The sequence below is a fragment of the Rhinopithecus bieti genome, unplaced genomic scaffold, assembly GCF_001698545.2.
Source record: "Rhinopithecus bieti isolate Rb0 unplaced genomic scaffold, ASM169854v2 scaffold_45617, whole genome shotgun sequence".
Taxonomy (NCBI): Eukaryota; Metazoa; Chordata; class Mammalia; order Primates; family Cercopithecidae; genus Rhinopithecus; species Rhinopithecus bieti.
In genome coordinates this window covers 2,284,922-2,304,826 of record NW_016819136.1, presented here as the reverse complement: position 1 = coordinate 2,304,826, position 19,905 = coordinate 2,284,922, and the positions used below count along the sequence as shown (strand labels likewise).

General features: G+C 39.6%; 1 protein-coding gene across 1 annotated transcript in view; it reads left to right on the top strand.

Moving 5' to 3' along the window:
• WNK1 (WNK lysine deficient protein kinase 1) overlaps positions 1-19,905 on the top strand; it is a 164,727-nt gene that overhangs the window by 120,704 nt on the left and 24,118 nt on the right. The window contains 11 exon segments of the mRNA XM_017858548.1: positions 28-1,088; positions 1,090-1,264; positions 4,085-4,168; positions 11,607-11,756; positions 15,075-15,172; positions 15,295-15,457; positions 16,323-16,439; positions 16,787-16,960; positions 17,163-17,220; positions 17,511-17,633; positions 18,041-19,476. Coding sequence (XP_017714037.1) covers positions 28-1,088; positions 1,090-1,264; positions 4,085-4,168; positions 11,607-11,756; positions 15,075-15,172; positions 15,295-15,457; positions 16,323-16,439; positions 16,787-16,960; positions 17,163-17,220; positions 17,511-17,633; positions 18,041-19,476 — 3,639 coding nt within the window.

Genomic DNA, 19,905 nt, shown 5'->3' with positions numbered 1-19,905 from the left:
TTACTTGTCTTATTCATGTTGATACAGCCTCAGTCCATGGCGCATCCGTGTGGGGGGACCCCAACATACCCAGAATCACAGATATTTTTCCCAACTATTCATGAACGTCCAGTTTCTTTCTCACCACCTCCCACCTGCCCACCGAAAGTAGCCATTTCCCAGCGGCGTAAGAGCACCTCCTTCCTGGAAGCCCAAACTCACCACTTCCAACCCCTGCTGAGGACTGTTGGCCAGAGTCTTCTTCCACCTGGTGGCAGCCCAACTAACTGGACACCAGAGGCCGTAGTTATGTTGGGTACTACAGCCAGTAGAGTAACTGGAGAGTCATGTGAGATACAGGTCCATCCTATGTTTGAACCATCTCAAGTTTACAGTGACTATAGACCCGGACTAGTACTTCCAGAAGAAGCTCACTATTTTATTCCTCAGGAAGCAATGTATCTAGCTGGGGTACCTTACCAGGCCCGGGTGGCAGAACAGTATGAGGGCATTCCATACAACTCATCAGTACTGTCAAGTCCTATGAAACAGATACCTGAACAGAAGCCAGTACAAGGGGGCCCTACTCCAAGTTCTGTCTTTGAATTTCCGTCTGGACAGGCTTTCCTGGTAGGACACCTTCAGAATCTAAGATTAGATTCTGGATTGAGTCCAGGATCTCCCCTCTCTAGTATTTCTGCACCTATCAGTACAGATGCTACACGTTTGAAATTTCACCCTGTCTTTGTTCCTCATTCTGCACCCGCTGTGTTAACTCATAACAATGAGAGCAGAAGCAACTGTGTATTTGAATTTCATGTTCACACACCAAGCTCCTCTTCAGGAGAAGGAGGTGGAATTTTACCTCAGCGTGTTTACCGAAATCGGCAGGTTGCAGTGGACTTGAATCAAGAAGAACTGCCTCCTCAAACAGTTGGATTACATGGCTACCTGCAGCCTGTGACTGAAGAAAAGCATAATTACCATGCCCCAGAATTGACCGTTTCTGTGGTAGAGCCTATCGGACAGAACTGGCCAATAGGAAGCCCAGAATATTCCAGTGATTCCTCACAAATCACTTCTTCAGACCCCAGTGATTTTCAGTCACCTCCCCTACAGGGGAGCAGCTGCATCTTTTGGCTCTGACGTCTCGTTACCCTTTATCCATCTGCCTCAGACAGTGTTACAAGAATCCCCACTTTTCTTCTGTTTCCCCCAAGGAACCACATCTCAGCAGGTCTTAACTGCCTCATTTTCTTCAGGAGGATCTGCACTTCATCCACAGGTTATAGGAAAACTTCCACAATTATTTTAAACTACCCTACTTTGCACCATAACATTTAAATTTTCTATTCCTCATTTCCCTGAATCATGGATTTTTGAGAAATATTGTTTAATTTTATCAGTAGAGTTTCCCCATCTTTGGAGGGTCATGAACTACATATATGTATTTAAAAACAAAATATGAGAGAAGCTACCTGATATACCTATTATATGTGAAAACCAGTGGAAAAAAGAAGGCAAAAACTAGAATTTTAGTCATTCATCAAAATCAATGACTTCTATCCCTATGCACATTATGTTCAACCAGTAGTGAAAATGCAAGTGTATATAATGTGTGGTTGACCCAGCATTATTTAGGAATACAAATCTTAAGTATTACTTTCTTCCTCCAAACAAGTTTTTAAAAAATAGGATAGGCCGGGCGCGGTGGCTCACAGCCTGTAATCCCAGCACTTGGGAGGCCGAGACGGCGATCAGAGCAGGAGTTTGAGACCATCCTGCTAACACGGTAAACCCTGTCTCACTAAAAAATACAAAAAAAAGCTAGCCGGCGAGGTGGCTGGCGCTGAGTCCCCAGCTACTGGGAGCTGAGGCAGGAAATGGCGTAAACACCGGGAGGACGGAGCTTTTCAGTGAGCTGAGATCCGCCACCTGCACTCCAGCCCAGGCGACAGAGCGAGACTCCTCTCAAAAAAAAAAAAAAAAAAAAAAAAAAAGGATAAATTTTTTTTCTATAAAATTAAAAATGGAAAATGGAATGCTTTTTTTGGAGTAGTATTAATAATACACAGAATTTTCATTAGTGTAGAAGGGATCTAAAAAGACAAAATATATCTTACGGGAACAAAAGGATAGAAAAGGAAACAGTTTAGGAATTTGCCTTAAAATGAAATGCCTTTTCAAAAGGCACAGTCAAGCAAGTCAGCTGTGTATTATATCGCAAATAAATGCTAATCATAAAATTAGGACTGATTCTAATTTCTGGCAACTAACAAATCTAGTGAGGGTGGGCTTTTTTTTTTTTGTTATAAGAATTTGTGATTGGCCGGGCGCGTGGCCTGAAGCCTGTAATCCCAGCACTTTGGAGCCGAGACGGGCGGATCCACGAGGTCCAGGAGATCCGAGAACCATCCTGGCTAACACGGTGAAACCCATCTCTACTAAAAAAAAAAAAAAAATAAGCCGGCGAGGTGGCGGGCGCCATAATCCCAGCTGCGGGAGGCTAGGCAGGAGAATTGGCGTGAAACCCAGGAGGTGGAGCTTGCAGTGAGCTGAAGATCCAGGCCACTCACTCCAGCCGGGCGACAGAGCAAGACTCCGTCTCCAAAAAAAAAAAAAAAAAGGATTTTTGTGAATGTTGCAAACTAAGGAACAGTAGACATCTCAGGCCTTGTATTTTCCTCAACAAATTTAATTTTAGTTATTTATGTGTATGAGCATATACACACTTAGCATATAAAGACAATGTAATGAACGTAATAGAATTCAAAAGTACAGTCAGTGTTTACTGTTTCATATATTCATTTGGTATATTTTATCAAATGTGTACATCTTGTAAGATCTACGTAGAAGACTATGCAGTTATATATTGAAGACATTTGGATATGCTACATATTCTACTCTTTTAAAAAGTACTGTGTGTTGTTCTTCCTACTTTCTTCCTATGTTCTTCCCTCATCAGGAGCATAAACAACTCCCAAAATTGCACAAATTATCAATTATTTAGAGTTACACTAAGACACAAAAAGATCCAGAAGCTTGAAAACTATACATGGGCATGCAGTATATTCACATCAGTATTCAAGTTGCAGCCCCTATTATAAATATTAATGTATTGCCAGTAATTATCCTTTAGACTTTCCAAAGTAAAAAATACCAGGTGGTTAATGTATAGACATACTACAGAAGGAATCAGAACTTACAATAGTTCAGCTGCAGTGGAATGTGGTATTATATCCATGTAAGCTTTAAGGAACCCCTTCTAAACTGAAATGGAATGACAAAAGTGGTAGCCTTTTCATTTCTTTAACGTACCTATATATAGTCCTGCATTCATTTCTCACTTTCTCATTTGTTTTAATTTGGACTTCTCAGTGATCAGAACGCTCTAGTTGGGGTTTCTCAAACTCAACACTGTTGACATCTGAGGTTGGATAATTCTTTGTTGTGGTGGACTGTTCTATGTATTGTAGGATATTTAGCAACATCCTTGGTTTATACCTCCTAAATACTAGTAGCAGCCATCTCCCTCACTTGTGACAGCCAGAAATATCTCCACATATTGCCAAGTGCCCCCCTGGGGGTGGCTCAATTGCTCCTGGATAGCAATGATCGTCCTAGGTACTTAGCAGTTGATGATGATAACAGATTTTTTGATACTTTTGATAAAAGTCATTGTGGCACTATAAGAAGTGTTACCAAATTAGCATTACCAAATACCTTTCTTTAATTTTTCAGATAAATTTCAGATTGATAGTATTAACACTTTGTTCCTGATTATTGTATTTCTAATAACAAATTTTATTATGAATCTGACCATTCTAGCCAGCTAAAATTACAGCCGGAGCAGCATTGACAGCTTAGGTTTTCACTATCAGTGGGTTTTGCATGGGTTGGGATCAGAACATGTTGTGTGGTATGATCCTTCTCTAAATTTTTCTTACAAAAGATGACCCAGAGGCCTCTCCCATACATGATCAGGTTAATGTTTCATTTTGATCAAGCAAACTCTGAGGAGATTAAATATTCATTGCAAAAGCCTGACCTCTATACACTTACTTTAAGCCTTCTCTAATTTGTTGTGTTCATTTCTTTCCTTCAGGCACAGGGGCAGAGCCAGGGTCAGCCATCCTCAAGTAGCTTAACAGGGGTTTCATCTTCCCAACCCATACAACATCCTCAGCAGGTGAGAACAATGCATTGCAACATTTTATGGATTAGCAGTGGCCAGAACACTATTTTAACAGAATTTAACAGAATTTAACACTATTTTAACACTATTTTCACAGAAACAGAAAATGTGTTTCAGAAAAAATCTTTTTTTTCTTTAATGTGCTTTTGAACAATTTAGTAGACATACATTATTACTGATATAATTGTCTTTTTTTAAAAGAAGATCCTACACTTTTTTTTTTTTTTGAGACAGAGTCTCACTCTGTCACCCAGGCTGGAGTGCTGTGGTGGCAATCTTGGCTCACTGCAACCACTGCCTCCCAGGTTCAAGCAATCCTTCCACCTCAGCTTCTCATGTAGTTGGGACTACAGGTGCCTACCACCGCGCTCAGCTAATTTTTGTATTTTTTAGTAGAGACAGGGTTTCACCATGCTAGCCAGGTTGGTCTCATACTCCTGACCTCAGGTGATCCACCTGCCTCGGCTTTCCAAAGTGCTGGGATTACAGGCATGCGCCACCTCACCCAGCCTGGATTCTACACATAATTTACAGTACAAAGAATATGTCATTCCTTTTTTTTTTCCACTGCTTGCAGCAGTGATTTGTCATTACCTTCATTGTGCTTGCCTCTGCTAATCCTGCACTTCTTTTTAATTATTTCTAATCTGTAGAATGATGTGTCAGATTTTACACTAAGAAGTATCTAATGAAAGCTTAAGAACAATTACTTCAGGAACATTGTTTTTTAATTTTAAATTTTTATTTATTTATTTTATTTATTTTATTTTTTATTTTTTTTTTGAGATGGAGTCTTGCTCTGTCGCCCAGGCTGGAGTGCAGTGGCCGGATCTCAGCTCACTGCAAGCTCTGCCTCCCGGGTTTATGCCATTCTCCTGCCTCAGCCTCCCGAGTAGCTGGGACTACAGGCGCCCGCCACCTCGCCTGGCTAGTTTTTTGTATTTTTTAGTAGAGATAGGGTTTCACCGTGTTAGCCAGGATGGTCTTGATCTTCTGACCACGTGATCCGCCCGTCTCGGCCTCCCAAAGTGCTGGGATTATAGGCTTGAGCCACCACGCCAGGCGAATTTTTATTTATTTATTTATTTAGAGACAGCCTTGCTCTGTTGCCCAGGCTGGAGTGCAGTGGTGCAATCTTGGCTTACTGCAACTTCCACCTCCCAGGTTCAAGCGATTCTCATGCCTCAGCCGCCCTAGTAGCTGGGACTACAGGTGCATGCCACTATGCCCGGCTAATTTTTCTTTTATGTTCTACTTATGCCCAGCTAATTTAGCAGAGATGGGTTTCACCGTGTTGGCCAGGCTGGTCTTGAACTCCTGACCTCAAGTGATCCACCCGCTTCGGCCTCTCAAAGTGCTGGGAGCCACCACGCCCGGCCAAAATAATTTTAACTTCTGCTTTGGGGAGATTGTTCCAGAAAGTTCAAGGAATTCAAGAGATTAGTGTAATCCAGATACATCCAACAATAAAACTGGTAATTCTAAAATTAAAGATTTATAGTGCATCACTGATACTAGTTAATAGTAATTATTTGCAAGGGAATAATGCATTTTTGGCATAATTGAATACTTATTAGCTATTCGACATAAAATTCATAGCCACTATGTGTGTAATGCAAACTTCCTAATGATAGTTCCCCATGTGGGTTTTTTAATCACCAAACTCTAAACTGGCTTCTGTTTCTATTTGTTTTTAGTTTTGAAACAAAGTTTTCAATTCTTAATTACAAATGGCCCTCTTTCAGTCCAGCATTTGGTCATGTAGTCATTCGATGCTGGTTTAAGATCAGGAGTTGCTTGTACAAGATGAAAATCACTTAAAGGCACTTTCTACAGAAATAATTGATTAGTTTGGTTATACATGCACTCACTCTGTGATCAATACCTCTGCAGAACTGAAGGGCTGGGACTTACATGCTTTGTTTTGTACCTGTCCTTTCTTTCAAGACTGGTTAAATTCAAGTAAACCTATTTTTGCCAACCTTAACAAAATCTGTTTTGTTCTGTTAACAGTTCCTAATTAGAATACAAATTACAAGTCACAAAAAGCTGGTTGAGAACGGAAGTGCAGAGTACTAATCTCCTAACTTGCTTATCTTTGGATGTAGACGAACACCAGTGAACTGAGCAAATTGTATGTGCTCTGTTCTTTCTTTTCCAAAGGAATTTGTTATATGTCTTGTATTTGGGGATATACATGTATACTTACTACCAAATGAAGAAGATAATAAAATAATTCATTGAGTTTCATGGTAAGAAAGAGTGTGAGAATAGAAGAGAGCAGTACCATAAATGTCAAGTTAAAAGAGTTAGGTAGCTCCCTCTCCTGGAGAAAAAATATGGCTAAATGCTATCTCTGCAGCAGAAACAAAAATTAATTATTTGTTTCAGTGATGTTTTTGTTTTAGATACTTTTATAGCATGTGTTGTAGAATCATAAAATTGAGCCCTCGATATATATAGGAAGTATATTCAGTCTAGAATAATTAACTTCTCCAAGGTCACCTAGATAATAAGGGAGCTAGCTACAAATTGTAACCCAGAATTTAAGATTCCTAGAATAGTATTGTTTCTTCCATTTTAAATAAAGTTCTACAGGGACTTAATGATTCTGCAAATGTACCTCAGAAGCTGTCTTTATTTGTTTTAATTATTGGAGTTCCACATTTAAAAAAAGAAAGGTTGAAAACTTTTGTACTGTATGGATAGTCTATTTTAGACATGATTTTTGTTTTACATACTTTCAGGTCCAATCCCACCTTAGAGAACAATATCTCTTGTTTTATTTTAGTGAGGAAAGAAATGTACTTCTGTTAAAATTTACTTTATTTCGTGGGTTTCTTGAACATAGCAAATGAGGAATTGCTTTTTTGTGTGTGTGTGTGTGTTTTTTTTTTTTTGAGATGGAGTCTCGCTCTGTCGCCCAGGCTGGAGTGCAGTGGCCGGATCTCAGCTCACTGTAAGCTCCGCCTCCTGGGTTTATGCCATTCTCCTGCCTCAGCCTCCCGAGTAGCTGGGACTACAGGCGCCCGCCACCTCGCCCGGCTCATTTTTTGTATTTTTAGTAGAGACGGGGTTTCACTGTGTTAGCCAGGATGGTCTCGATCTTTTGTGTGTTTTCATAGGGTCTCGTATAGTGATACGCTAGATCTTAACAAGGTACCAAAAATAGCTGCCTCCTGCTGAAAAACTTTATGACCGCAAACAAAGTTGTGAACTTTGTCGGACACAATGCCAGCTACTTGGAAGGCTGAGGCAGGAGGATCACTTGAGCCCAGGAGTTCAAGGCTACAGTGAACTATGATAGTGCCACTGCACTCCAGCCTGGGCAACAGAGCATGATCCATCTCAAAAAAAAAAAAAAAAAAAAAAAAAAAAAACCACCGAAGTTGTGAACTACTTACCCTACTAAAGTCTGTTTGAACTGGTTTCATGAGGCAAGCTTGGGCAAAGCATGATGCTTAACTGTTAAGCTAGACCACCCCTGCCTGGCTGAAGTGCTGATTATTAGTCAGTGGGACTGTGCACAGCAGATCAACATGTACTTCTGGCATATCCAGAGGTGCCACTTCTTCCCAAATGCTCTAAGATATAACATTAACCATTAGCCATTGTAAATAACTGGTCTAGAGATCTCTTTAAGACGTTAATACAAGGGTTACTGTCACAGATACCTCTCAGTTATCTGAAGCAAAGAAATAGCTTGTCCATAAAACTGATCATTTTTGACAGTCCTTTCAGCTTTTTTTCCTAATTGAGTTCGGATACTGAAGGTCTGCAGAGATGGACGAGATACGACTACTTTGAAAGAGTCTAAATAATATAGTACATATATAGGTAAATTTCTACAAAACAAACAAGGATAATAGCTGATATTAAAGTGCTTTGCACATTGTACCTACATTCTCATTTAATCTTTTTAAGAACCCTGTAAGTATAGATGCTATAATTATTTCCATTTTACTGATGGGAAAGCTGAGATCTGGAGAAGTGAGTAGTTTACCCAAACTTACAGCTTATAAGAGGTAAAAACAGAATTTAAATCCAAATAATCTAATTCCACAGCTCACTACTTTGTGTGTACTAATTTGACTACTACCTAATTACGTCCAAAAAAAGGGAAGAAATTAACATCTCTCCCAAGCAGGAAAGGGAATATCAGGAAGACTTTAGGAAAAAGGAGGCATTTGAAATGGACTTTGATTATAAGTTAGACTCAGATATAGAAATAAAGAATATTCCAGGCCAGAAGATACAAAAATTATACTGTGAGCAAGGTGAAAGGCCCAAAGATAGAAAATAGGAGACAAAACAAATGTGCCTTTAGTTTGGTTGAACTAGAGCATAGATATGTGAAAGTATAAGTTCAGGAAAGATTGGTAGAGTCTAAATTTTGATATGAGCATAATTTTGAATTAAAGAGGATGTATTGGGGACTGGGAGTATGTGATTACCATATGCCCAAAGATAACATGGAGATTCTTTCTCAAATTTATCCTTTAGAAAAGAGGGGAATCACCATGTATTCAAACCTTTATCGCACTCTCATATTCCAGGGTTTTCACTGTCCTTTCCTTTGAACAACAACAAACCCAAAAAGGTTAATGAAATCAAATGAAACAGGTGAGAACAAATGTGCCTGCAAAGACTTTAGCTCATGTAGTTAGAAATGTTTATTGAGAACATCAGACAATTGTTTTTAAGCCATAAACATAAATTTAGTCCTTGTTCTTCAGCAATATGACTTCGCTGTTCTGAGGACTGTATGTGATTTTAAACAACTAGTTTAAAGATCTCTTTAAGATGTCAGTATAAGGGTTACATGAATAAAAACCTGTAAGAGAAATGCAAAAAAAAAAAAAAATCTCGTGGTTATTTTAATGTTACGTAAGTAGGTGCCTTTCGCTGCACGTTTTACCTGAAGACACAGCTCAGAGGGAATGTGTTATGTTATGCCAGAAAACTGCAGGAGCGCTCATAACTTAGCTTCTGTGACGGTGAAGATGCTGGTGTCTTTACCTGTGAGGAGTTTAGGGGAGAGGGAGCAATATTTCTGAATTAATGTATTTAGTGTGCAATCTTATTTAGGTGTATAAATTAATAAGTTAGATAATTATAGATATCTCATTCACATTCCTTAAAGTTTAAATATATTCAAGTTGGCAAATAAAAAAGGTTTTCTGGTTTTTTAGTTCCTTTTTCTCAGGTGGGAATTAACAAATGTGTCTTATATTCAGAGCACCTTTAGAATTGGCTACGTGTGGTGGATCTTAGTTTGCAGAAAATAAATTTCATATAATTCAGCAGCCATTTCTGCTTTTTAAATAGTTAAAATAAGAATACATTATCAGAGGCCGGGTGCGGTAGCTCACACCTGTAATCCCAGAAATTTGGGAGGCCGAGGAGGGCAGATCACGAGGTCAGGAGATCGAAACCATCCTGGCTAACATGATGAAACCCCGTCTCTACTAAAAATAAAAAAAATTAGCTGGGTGTGGTAGCAGGCGCCTGTAGTCCTAGCTACTCAGGAGGCTGAGGCAGGAGAATGGCGTGAACCCGGGAGGCGGAGCTTGCAGTGAGCCAAGATCGCACCGCTGCACTCCAGCCTGGGCGACGGAGCGAGACTCTGTCTCAAAAAAAAAAAAAAAAAAATACATTATCAGAAATACTTAAATAGGAATAAGCCAAATATGACTGCTCTTGCCATTATATTTTAACATTCTTTTGGTGATTTTAATTGACAGAAATATAAGAAGAGCAAAAATATTATTTCTAGATTATCACCTAACAAAATCTAAGATGCTTATCACAGTGGCAAGATACATAATAAATGTACAAATAAATAGCGTATCTTTATGCCAGCAGTAACCGATTAGTTGTATGGATATACCAGCGTATTTGTAAAAGGCTGTTGGTTGCAGCCTTATTTTAAGGAGCAAAAATGAAACAACCAAAGTGGTTATCATTAGGAGATTGACCCCATTTAGAAATTAAATGAAAGTGGTATGCTGTAGAACACTGTGTATAGGAGAGGCATGTTTTTATTTATTTTAACAAAAACTGTGTGAAAATGGCCACTTAGGCATAGAAAAAAATCCATGAAGGTTATGCGCCAAACCACTAATAGTGGTTTCCTCTTGAGAACAGGATTAGGAGTATTTTCATTAACTTTGTAATATGATATACTAGTTAAAATTTTTATTACAAGTAGATGTATTAAGGAAGAATTTAAATTAGGTATTAGAGGATCTTGAAAGTCAGCCGTAAACTTCAAATTTTCTTTTTTCTTTTTTTTTTTTTTGTGGAGACAGTTTCACTGTTGTTGCACAGGCTGGAGTGCAGTGGCACAATCTCGGCTCACTGCAACCGCCACCTCCCTGGTTCAAGTGATTCTCCTGCCTCAGCCTCCTGAGTAGCTGGGATTATAGGCATGTGCCACCAGGCCCAGCTAAGTTTTTGCAATTTTAGTAGAGATGGAGTTTTCTCCATGTTGGTCAGGCTGGTCTCAATCTCCAGACCTCAGGTGATCTGCCTGCCTCGGCCTCCCAAAGTGCTGGAATTACGGGCATGAATTACCGCGTCCTGCCTCAAGTTTTTATTTGTTAGGCAGAAGGGGCAGTACTCTAGGGGTCATAGTCCTGTTTTGTTTGGTTTTGTTTGCTTGATTTATTACAAAATTTAGTATTCGAGTATAGTTACGTGCTGTGCATTAAATTAGATGTAAAATTATGTGCCATGCATTAAATTATACCTGAGTGCCTAGTACATAGTAGATTCCCAGGTGTCATTCCCTTTGCCCCACTTTGAGTTAAATGATAATGTCCTTGTTTCAAAAAGAGAAACTTCATTTTTATAATAAAATAAGCAATCTAAGGCATTAACAGCTAGTAAATATTAAAGCTAAAATTTGAAAATGTCTGTTATTCCAAATCCAGTGCTTTCCTCACTGTTTTGTAGCTATAATCAAAACTATTCTTCAAGCATATTAATTATACAGTTGATAAAATAGGGTGAGGAGAAAAGATTAAAGGAAGCTACTGGATTTATCTGATATAGGTGCCAAAGTGAGAGCTGATGCCAAGAGACAGGGAAAAAGGGAATGGCAGGGGATGGGATGGGGAAAGGAACTGTCTGGATATGTTATCTAAATGTCTTTGTAAAGACCTGTTGTTGGGGTGAGGGAGATGCTGCGTGAAGAGCCAATGGTAACTCGGGTATTAAAAGATTGGTTAATTGTTCCTGGTGGCAACATCACAAAGAACATCAGAGGGGAAACAAATATATAATGGAAATTGATGAATTTGGGTTTGTGCATGTCTTGATTACTAAAATCATTATTTACAGACACTGAAGGCTATAGGTAAACATGCTTCCTTAGAAATATGCTGTTACTGATTTGAAATAAAACTGAATCATGGTATTTTATTCTTAGCAGCAGGGAATACAGCAGACAGCCCCTCCTCAACAGACAGTGCAGTATTCACTTTCACAGACATCAACCTCCAGTGAGGCCACTACTGCACAGCCAGTGAGTCAACCTCAAGCTCCACAAGTCTTGCCTCAAGTATCAGCAGGAAAACAGGTAAACTTTTTTTTTTTTTAAATCAGGTAAACTCTTAATTTCTGAAAGGATGCTAAAAGGGGTCTCCATGTAACTTGTCCTTTCATGTGGATAGACCCTTGAAGTAGGTTAATCTCGTTGCAAAAATGAAGTGAAAATCACCTCATTTGTGCGTATGCATTGTTTAATGTAAGTGGGTACATCACTGACAACATTGACAATCCAAAGTTTCACTTTTAGTCTTACCAGGCCAAAATCGATTTAACAGGTACTAGAAATAACGGGTTAAATAAAGGTGCTTCGGTAACTGAACCTATGACATTCCCTAGAATTGTGTCAGCTGTGTCTGATATTCTAGGTTTCCAACTGTGCTTTATTTTCATGTAGATTTCTGCACTGTTTACTATGTGGAACTTTTTTTTCTTAAGTAGTCCTCCTAATCACTTGAAAAGTACCCTGTAGAAGGTATGCTCTTCTAAATGACCTTTTTTCAACTTTATTTTTGAGTACTGTTGTGCATGTATGTGCACAGTGTATTGTTACCCTAATATTTCATCACATCTGAGATGCTATCAACTTTAAAATGTACCATATTTTATGTACCACATCATCAGTTATAAGATCCCAATTTCTCACATGTTAAAATGATCGGGTAGTGGAGAGTGATGATTGCATCCTAGAATGAGTGAAATAATGTGAATTACACCAATTTTTATTGAGTCATGTTAGACTTAAGAATTTTAGAAATAATATGAATGAAATCTTAATTCCACTGGGAAGGAATTCATTTGAATTTCACTAACTACTGTAATAGCAGTCATAACTTTAGTGATAGCATTATGGTATATAAAATATATTCCAATAAAGCTGTTAAAAAAAAAAAAAGCAAACCCCTTGTCTATGGAAGGGTCCTCTTTTATTGCCAAATGCTGAAGCATTAGCAAGTATTTCTATGACAAAAGGTATAGAACAGTCATAGTCTATTTAGCCTCTTTCTCTCCTGCTCTCCTTTCCATATTCTTATGTGGCATATTAACTTAACACTAATGTATGCAGGGTTTTGTTGGTTTGGTGTTTTTTTGTTTTGTTTTGTTTTGTTTTGTGTTTTCCTTCTTTTTGGCTAATACGTAAATCTTGCTTTTGGCAGCCTTGCTTTTTTTTGTTTTTTGTTTTTTGTTTTTTTTTTTTTAAAGCCTGTCTGTTTTGTTTTTCTTTACCTTCCCAGCTTCCAGTTTCCCAGCCAGTACCAACTATCCAAGGCGAACCTCAGATCCCAGTTGCAACACAACCCTCGGCTGTTCCAGTCCACTCTGGTGCTCATTTCCTTCCAGTGGGACAGCCGCTCCCTACTTCCTTGCTCCCTCAGTACCCTGTCTCTCAAATTCCCATATCAGCTCCTCATGTGTCTACGGCTCAGACAGGTTTCTCATCCCTTCCCATCACGATAGCAGCTGGCATTACTCAGCCTCTGCTCACGTTGGCTTCATCTGCTACAACAGCTGCGATCCCGGGTGTATCAACTGTGGTTCCTAGTCAGCTTCCAACCCTTCTGCAGCCTGTGACTCAGCTGCCAAGTCAGGTTCACCCACAGCTCCTACAACCAGCAGTTCAGTCCATGGGAGTACCAGCTAACCTTGGACAAGCTGCTGAGGTTCCGCTTTCCTCTGGAGATGTTCTGTACCAGGTATTGTGTTAGCTAGCAAAAGAGGGCACCACAGAGTTTGATCCTAATAGATCAGCAAAAACATGGAAATCTAATAGTTGAGTGTCAGAATAACTAGCAATAACATGTCAACTAGAGAAGCAAAACAGTAAAATTCTGAGAAAGGATTGGGTAATGATGTTCAGTGATTCCTGATCCATTTTTCTCAAGACACTTCTTCAGAGAAAAATGGTTCTCTCAGTATTCAGTGTAAGCTGATTGAATGCTAGATGTGGTTAATAGGACACCTGACAACTTTTACATACATGGGTAGAATAAATAGAACAGCCAACATGGTATCAACAAAGAGCTTCAGAGTTTACATTGGGAAAATTAGCATTTCATGATATAACTGTTATGTGGAAGAATTTTTGCATTCTTCCATTTAAGATTGGCTAGGAAGAAATTGTGTTCCTCCTCCTTAAATCATCTGTGGGAGAAGACAACCAACAATAAAAGTGTTATTGTAGAGTCCTGTTTCTTCTGTTGGAACCAGTCTACTACTTCATTTCAAGAATGTGGTCTTTATATGCCCTTTAGATTATTAGAAAGAGATTGGCTACTGTTCTTCTTTGCTGTGTGCTTTTTTTTTTTTGCATGTCTTGCTGTTTTGCTAATTGAATGACCCCCAACCTGCTCTAACTCACCTTCCTCATTTCTGTCACAGGGTTTCCCACCTCGACTGCCACCACAGTACCCAGGAGATTCAAATATTGCTCCCTCTTCCAACGTGGCTTCTGTTTGCATCCATTCTACAGTCCTATCCCCTCCCATGCCGACAGAAGTACTGGCTACACCTGGGTACTTTCCCACGGTGGTGCAGCCTTACGTGGAATCAAATCTTTTAGTTCCTATGGGTGGTGTAGGAGGACAGGTTCAAGTGTCCCAGCCAGGAGTGAGTTTAGCACAAGCCCCCACTACATCCTCCCAGCAAGCAGTTTTGGAGGTAAATAGAATTACTGCATGTTTATATATAAAACATATATAAATGGATAAAAATGATAAAGGAGAAAGAAACAGGCTCCCTTGGTTTAGAACTGATTTGGAGATGACGTCAAACTAACTTCTGCATGACTTTTTCTTACAGCAGAATGAAATGCCAATGTGGGGTCCTTGTTTCCACTGGCTGTTCTGTTGGGAAGTGAGTGTGCCTTGGAGGGGATTAACCCTATTAGCACTTCACTTCTCTAGCTAGCACTGTAGCCGTTATTCTTGTCCTTTCACAAACTGTTTCCATGGGCAGTCATAGGAGTATCTTATCCTCCTGTGCTCTCTCAGCAATCATTTTTGCCCTGCTAGGAGAAAGATCTGAATTCATCTTTGTACTTTGCTCTGCCTGCCCTATTGCACACTTCTGGTAAGATGCTGGCTGCATGGCGAGTTGTAGGTTCACACTGCCTAGCAGATATGTTGGCTGACCTCATACCATGCAGTCTATACCAGAGACTAGCTTTAGAAACTTCCTTTGGAATTTTAAGTCCATTATCTCTAGACGCTAAATATTGAGAATTTACTAGTAAATTTAGTGCTTCTAGGACTTAGTGGGGAGGGATAAGGAAAAAAATAAGTAGATTATTGGGGATAGGGATTGATAAATATATTACTACCAAGATTTGAATTATCTTTTTGATTCACAGAGTACTCAGGGAGTCTCTCAGGTTGCTCCTCCAGAGCCAGTTCCAGTAGCACAGCCACAACCTACCCAGCCGGCCACTTTGGCTTCCTCTATAGACAGGTATGTAAAACTAGAATTCTCCTTCCTCGACTGGAAGATAAGATGATGTGAAACACCAAACTGTCAGACCTTTAAATCTCATATTATAAACTGCACTTTTATTTTCTTTTTAAATTTCAAAGTGCACATTCAGATGTTGCTTCAGGTATGAGTGATGGCAATGAGAACGTCCCATCTTCCAGTGGAAGACATGAGGGAAGAACTACAAAACGGCATTACCGAAAATCCGTAAGGAGTCGTTCTCGACATGAAAAAACTTCACGCCCAAAATTAAGAATTTTAAATGTAAGTATTCCTGATTTGTGGGTTTCATGTCGTTAAAGAAATGTGACACTGAAAAAGATTTTAGAAGTCATCAAATCCAAACCACTCACTTCATGAAATAAAGATAACTATCTATGTGTGATAGATAATTTCTTTTTTTGTGTTTTTAGACAGAGTCTTGCTCTGTCACCCAGGCTGGAGTGTAGTAGCATGATCTCGGCTCACTGCAATCTCTGCCTCCCGGGTTCAGGCGATTCTTCTGCCTCAGTCTCCCAAGTAGCTGGGACTACAGACAGATGCCACCACGCATGGCTAGTTTTTGTATTTTTAGTAGAGACAGGGTTTCACTGTATTGGTCAGGCTGGTTTCGAACTCCTGACCTCAAGTGACTCACCTGCCTCGGCCTCCCCAACCACTGGGATTACAGGGACCCAGCCAGATAATTTATATAGTACTCTTCTCATTTAATGCCTACAGTCTCTTTGACTTAAATATCACATTTTTAGAAAAATGAAAATGTGGTTCATAAAGCTATGATAGGGCCAGCAGTTAATATCATTTAAATATTTCTTAAGGCTGAGATGAATTGATGAATGTATAGGATCTTATAATTAGCCAAATGATATTCTTACATCCATATTTCTGTGATAAAGCACTACTTACCTTTTAGAAAAAGAATAGAGAGTTTTAGTAAGTAGCTCAAAGGCTAACGTCTTCTCAGATTTTTCTTGTTACCAGTTTAAGAGACAAAGTACTATTGCTCCAACAGTGATGACACTATGCTTCCTTAGACATAAAGTCAAGTGCTAATCTGCATTGCTTTTCTGAAATTCAGTAATAAAGCTGAATATGGTCTTTGGAGATGATGTACCTTTTTTCTTTTTAGGTTTCAAATAAAGGAGACCGAGTGGTAGAATGTCAATTAGAGACTCATAATAGGAAAATGGTTACATTCAAATTTGACCTAGATGGTGACAACCCTGAGGAGATAGCAACAATTATGGTATGTCTGCATTTGGAGTTCTAAGTTTTTCCTTAGTACTTGATCTTAATAGCCATTGCTCTAGGCAAATATGCCATATTTTGTAATCCATGTTTATTTAAAGTTATGCATTTACTTCAATGTAAGTAAAACTAGCACACCCAACCTGTGATTTAGTGATGCTTTTTGTCTAGGCTATGTCTAACTAGATATTGAAGTTCTTACAAAGATAAGAGCTAACTTGAGTACAAAATAAATAAAAATATAGGTAAGTATGCAGACAGGACAGAAGTCATAAAAGTGATAGTTGAATGACATAAAGTTTAAGAAATGACACTAATTAGACTGACATCACATTTCTTTTACAGGTGAACAATGACTTTATTCTAGCAATAGAGAGAGAGTCATTTGTGGATCAAGTACGAGAAATTATTGAAAAAGCTGATGAAATGCTCAGTGAGGATGTCAGTGTGGAACCAGAGGGTGACCAGGGATTGGAGAGTCTACAGGGAAAGGATGACTATGGCTTTTCAGGTTCTCAGGTAGGTTCACCACTCCCATAGTGAAACTTTGTTGATTTAAAATATTTTCATAGTTCTAAATTTGCTATGCAAAATGTCCAGTGATATCACCTGATACCCATGACCAACATTATTTTATGTTCTTTTCGCATGTGGCAGTTTGCTTTGCCTAGTCATTGAGATTGCGTTTGAGAATGTATTTAATCACTTTTGTTTGTTGTAGAAATTGGAAGGAGAGTTCAAACAACCAATTCCTGTGTCTTCCATGCCACAGCAAATAGGTGAATTTATTTTCTTTCCTTGTTTTTACCTTTGACTTAAGAAGCCATTAGCTGGGAATGGTGGCGGGCATCTGTAGTCCCAGCTACTCGGGAGGCTGAGGCCTGAGAATCGCTTGAACCCAGGAGGCGGAGGTTGCAGTGAGCTGAGATTGCGCCACTGCACTCCAGCCTGGGTGACAGAGTGAGACTGTGTGTCAAAAAAAAAAAAAAAAAGCAATTGTGTCTGCCAATAATGAAGTCTAACAATACTTATAATAATAAGTTGCGTTTGTTTGTTGGTTTTTGACCAGGCATTCCTACCAGTTCTTTAACTCAAGTTGTTCATTCTGCTGGAAGAAGGTTTATAGTGAGTCCTGTGCCAGAAAGTCGATTACGAGAATCAAAACTTTTCACCAGTGAAATAACAGATACAGGTAAGGGATTGATTCTGCCACATTGTTATGTAAATTCTACAGTGCCTCTGCTATGTTGAAAGCTTAATCATAAAGCAGTGATTTATGATGACACAGATCATGAAAAAGAATAGAAAACTGAAGTTATAACCAACAGATAAACATATGAGAGAGGGAAATGGGTGTAGAATAGAGAGGATTACAGAAAAAGCCAAGAAGCATGGCCATACCTAGATATAGCCTGTATAATAGATATTGTAGTATGTGTTTATTTCTGCACTTAGTACTATTGTCTGTGTTTTAAGATTACTCCTTATTTTTTTTATCAAAAACAGATATTTATAGGAGCTGACCTAGGCTAGTGGACAATCTTTTGAATCCATCCTTTTAAAATGGGCTGATTCTTATTTTTTTGTATTCCTTTGCAGTTGCTGCCTCTGCATCTCAGAGCCCTGGAATGAACTTGTCTCACTCTGCATCATCCCTTAGTCTACAACAGGCCTTTTCTGAACTTAGACATGCCCAAATGACAGAAGGACCCAATACGGCACCTCCAAACTTCAGTCATACAGCACCAACATTTCCAGTAGTACCTCCTTTCTTAAGTAGCATTGCTGGAGTCCCAGCCACAGCAGCAGCCACAGTACCAGTCCCTGCAACAAGCAGCCCTCCTAATGACATTTCCACATCAGTAATTCAGTCTGAGGTTACGGTGCCCACTGAAGAGGGGATTGCTGGAGTTGCCACCAGCACGGGTGTGGTAACTTCAGGTGGTCTCCACATACCACCTGTGTCTGAATCACCAGTACTTTCCAGTGTAGTTTCAAGTATCACAATACCTGCAGTTGTCTCAATATCTACTACTTCCCCATCACTTCAAGTCCCCACATCCACATCGGAGAACATTGTTTCTAGTACAGCACCGTATCCTTCAGTAACAGTTTCAGCAACTTCAGCTTCTGCAGGGGGCAGCACTGTGACCCCAGGTCCTAAGCCTCCAGCTGTCGTGTCTCCGCAGGCAGCAGGCAGCACTACTGTGGGCGTCACATTAACATCAGTTTCTGCCACCACTTCACTCCCAAGCACAGCTTCACAGCTGTCTATTCAGCTTAGCAGCAGTACTTCTGCTCCTACTTTAGCTGAGACCGTTGTAGTTAGTGCACACTCACTAGATAAGACATCTCATAGCATTACAACTGGATTGGCTTTGTCCCTCTCTGCACCATCTTCCTCTTCCTCTCCTGGAGCAGGAGTGTCTAGTTCTATCTCTCAGCCTGGTGGGCTGCATCCTTTGGTCATTCCATCAGTGATAGCTTCTACTCCTATTCTTCCCCAAGCAGCAGGACCTACTTCTACACCTTTATTACCCCAAGTACCTAGTATCCCACCCTTGGTACAGCCTGTTGCCAATGTGCCTGCTGTACAGCAGACATTAATTCATAGTCAGCCTCAACCAGCTTTGCTTCCCAACCAGCCCCATACTCATTGTCCTGAAATAGATTCTGATACACAACCCAAAGCTCCTGGGATCGATGACATAAAGACTCTAGAAGAAAAGCTGCGGTCTCTCTTCAGTGAACACAGCTCATCTGGAGCTCAGCATGCCCCTGTCTCACTGGAGACCTCACTAGTCATAGAGAGCACTGTCACACCAGGCATCCCAACTACTGCTGTTGCACCAAGCAAACTCCTGACTTCTACCACAAGTACTTGCTTACCACCAACCAATTTGCCACTAGGAACAGTTGCTTTGCCAGTTACACCAGTGGCCACACCTGGGCAAGTTTCTACCCCAGTCAGCACTGCTACATCAGGAGTGAAACCTGGAACTGCTCCCTCAAAGCCACCTTTAACTAAGCCTCTGGTAAAATTATTGGGATAAAAGAATTAGATAAATATGATCAGTTTTTTTTCTCCCTATTAAGTACATTTTTCAATTCAGCCTTGCAAGTTAGAAACATAGTTATAAAGTTACCTGGCTTATAGTATTTATTAAACAAATTGACAGCAGTTTGAGGGTATATCTACAATGAATATAAGATTTTATTTCAAGTGTGGCAGGATTTGGGGGTTAATTATGCTGCACAGTTTTCCATGAATGTATAATTATCGGGTTAAATACAAGTATTTCATCTGAATTGGTACAAACTGAAGAAGTCTGTATCCCAAAAGGGAGCTAAATGCATCTGTCAGCAAAATGTATGCACATAAGAGCAGTTCATAATCTTTGTTTCAGTGAGAATGAAGCAAATTTTTGGCTTCATTGTAGATTCCATAGTTGTACAATTTGGGG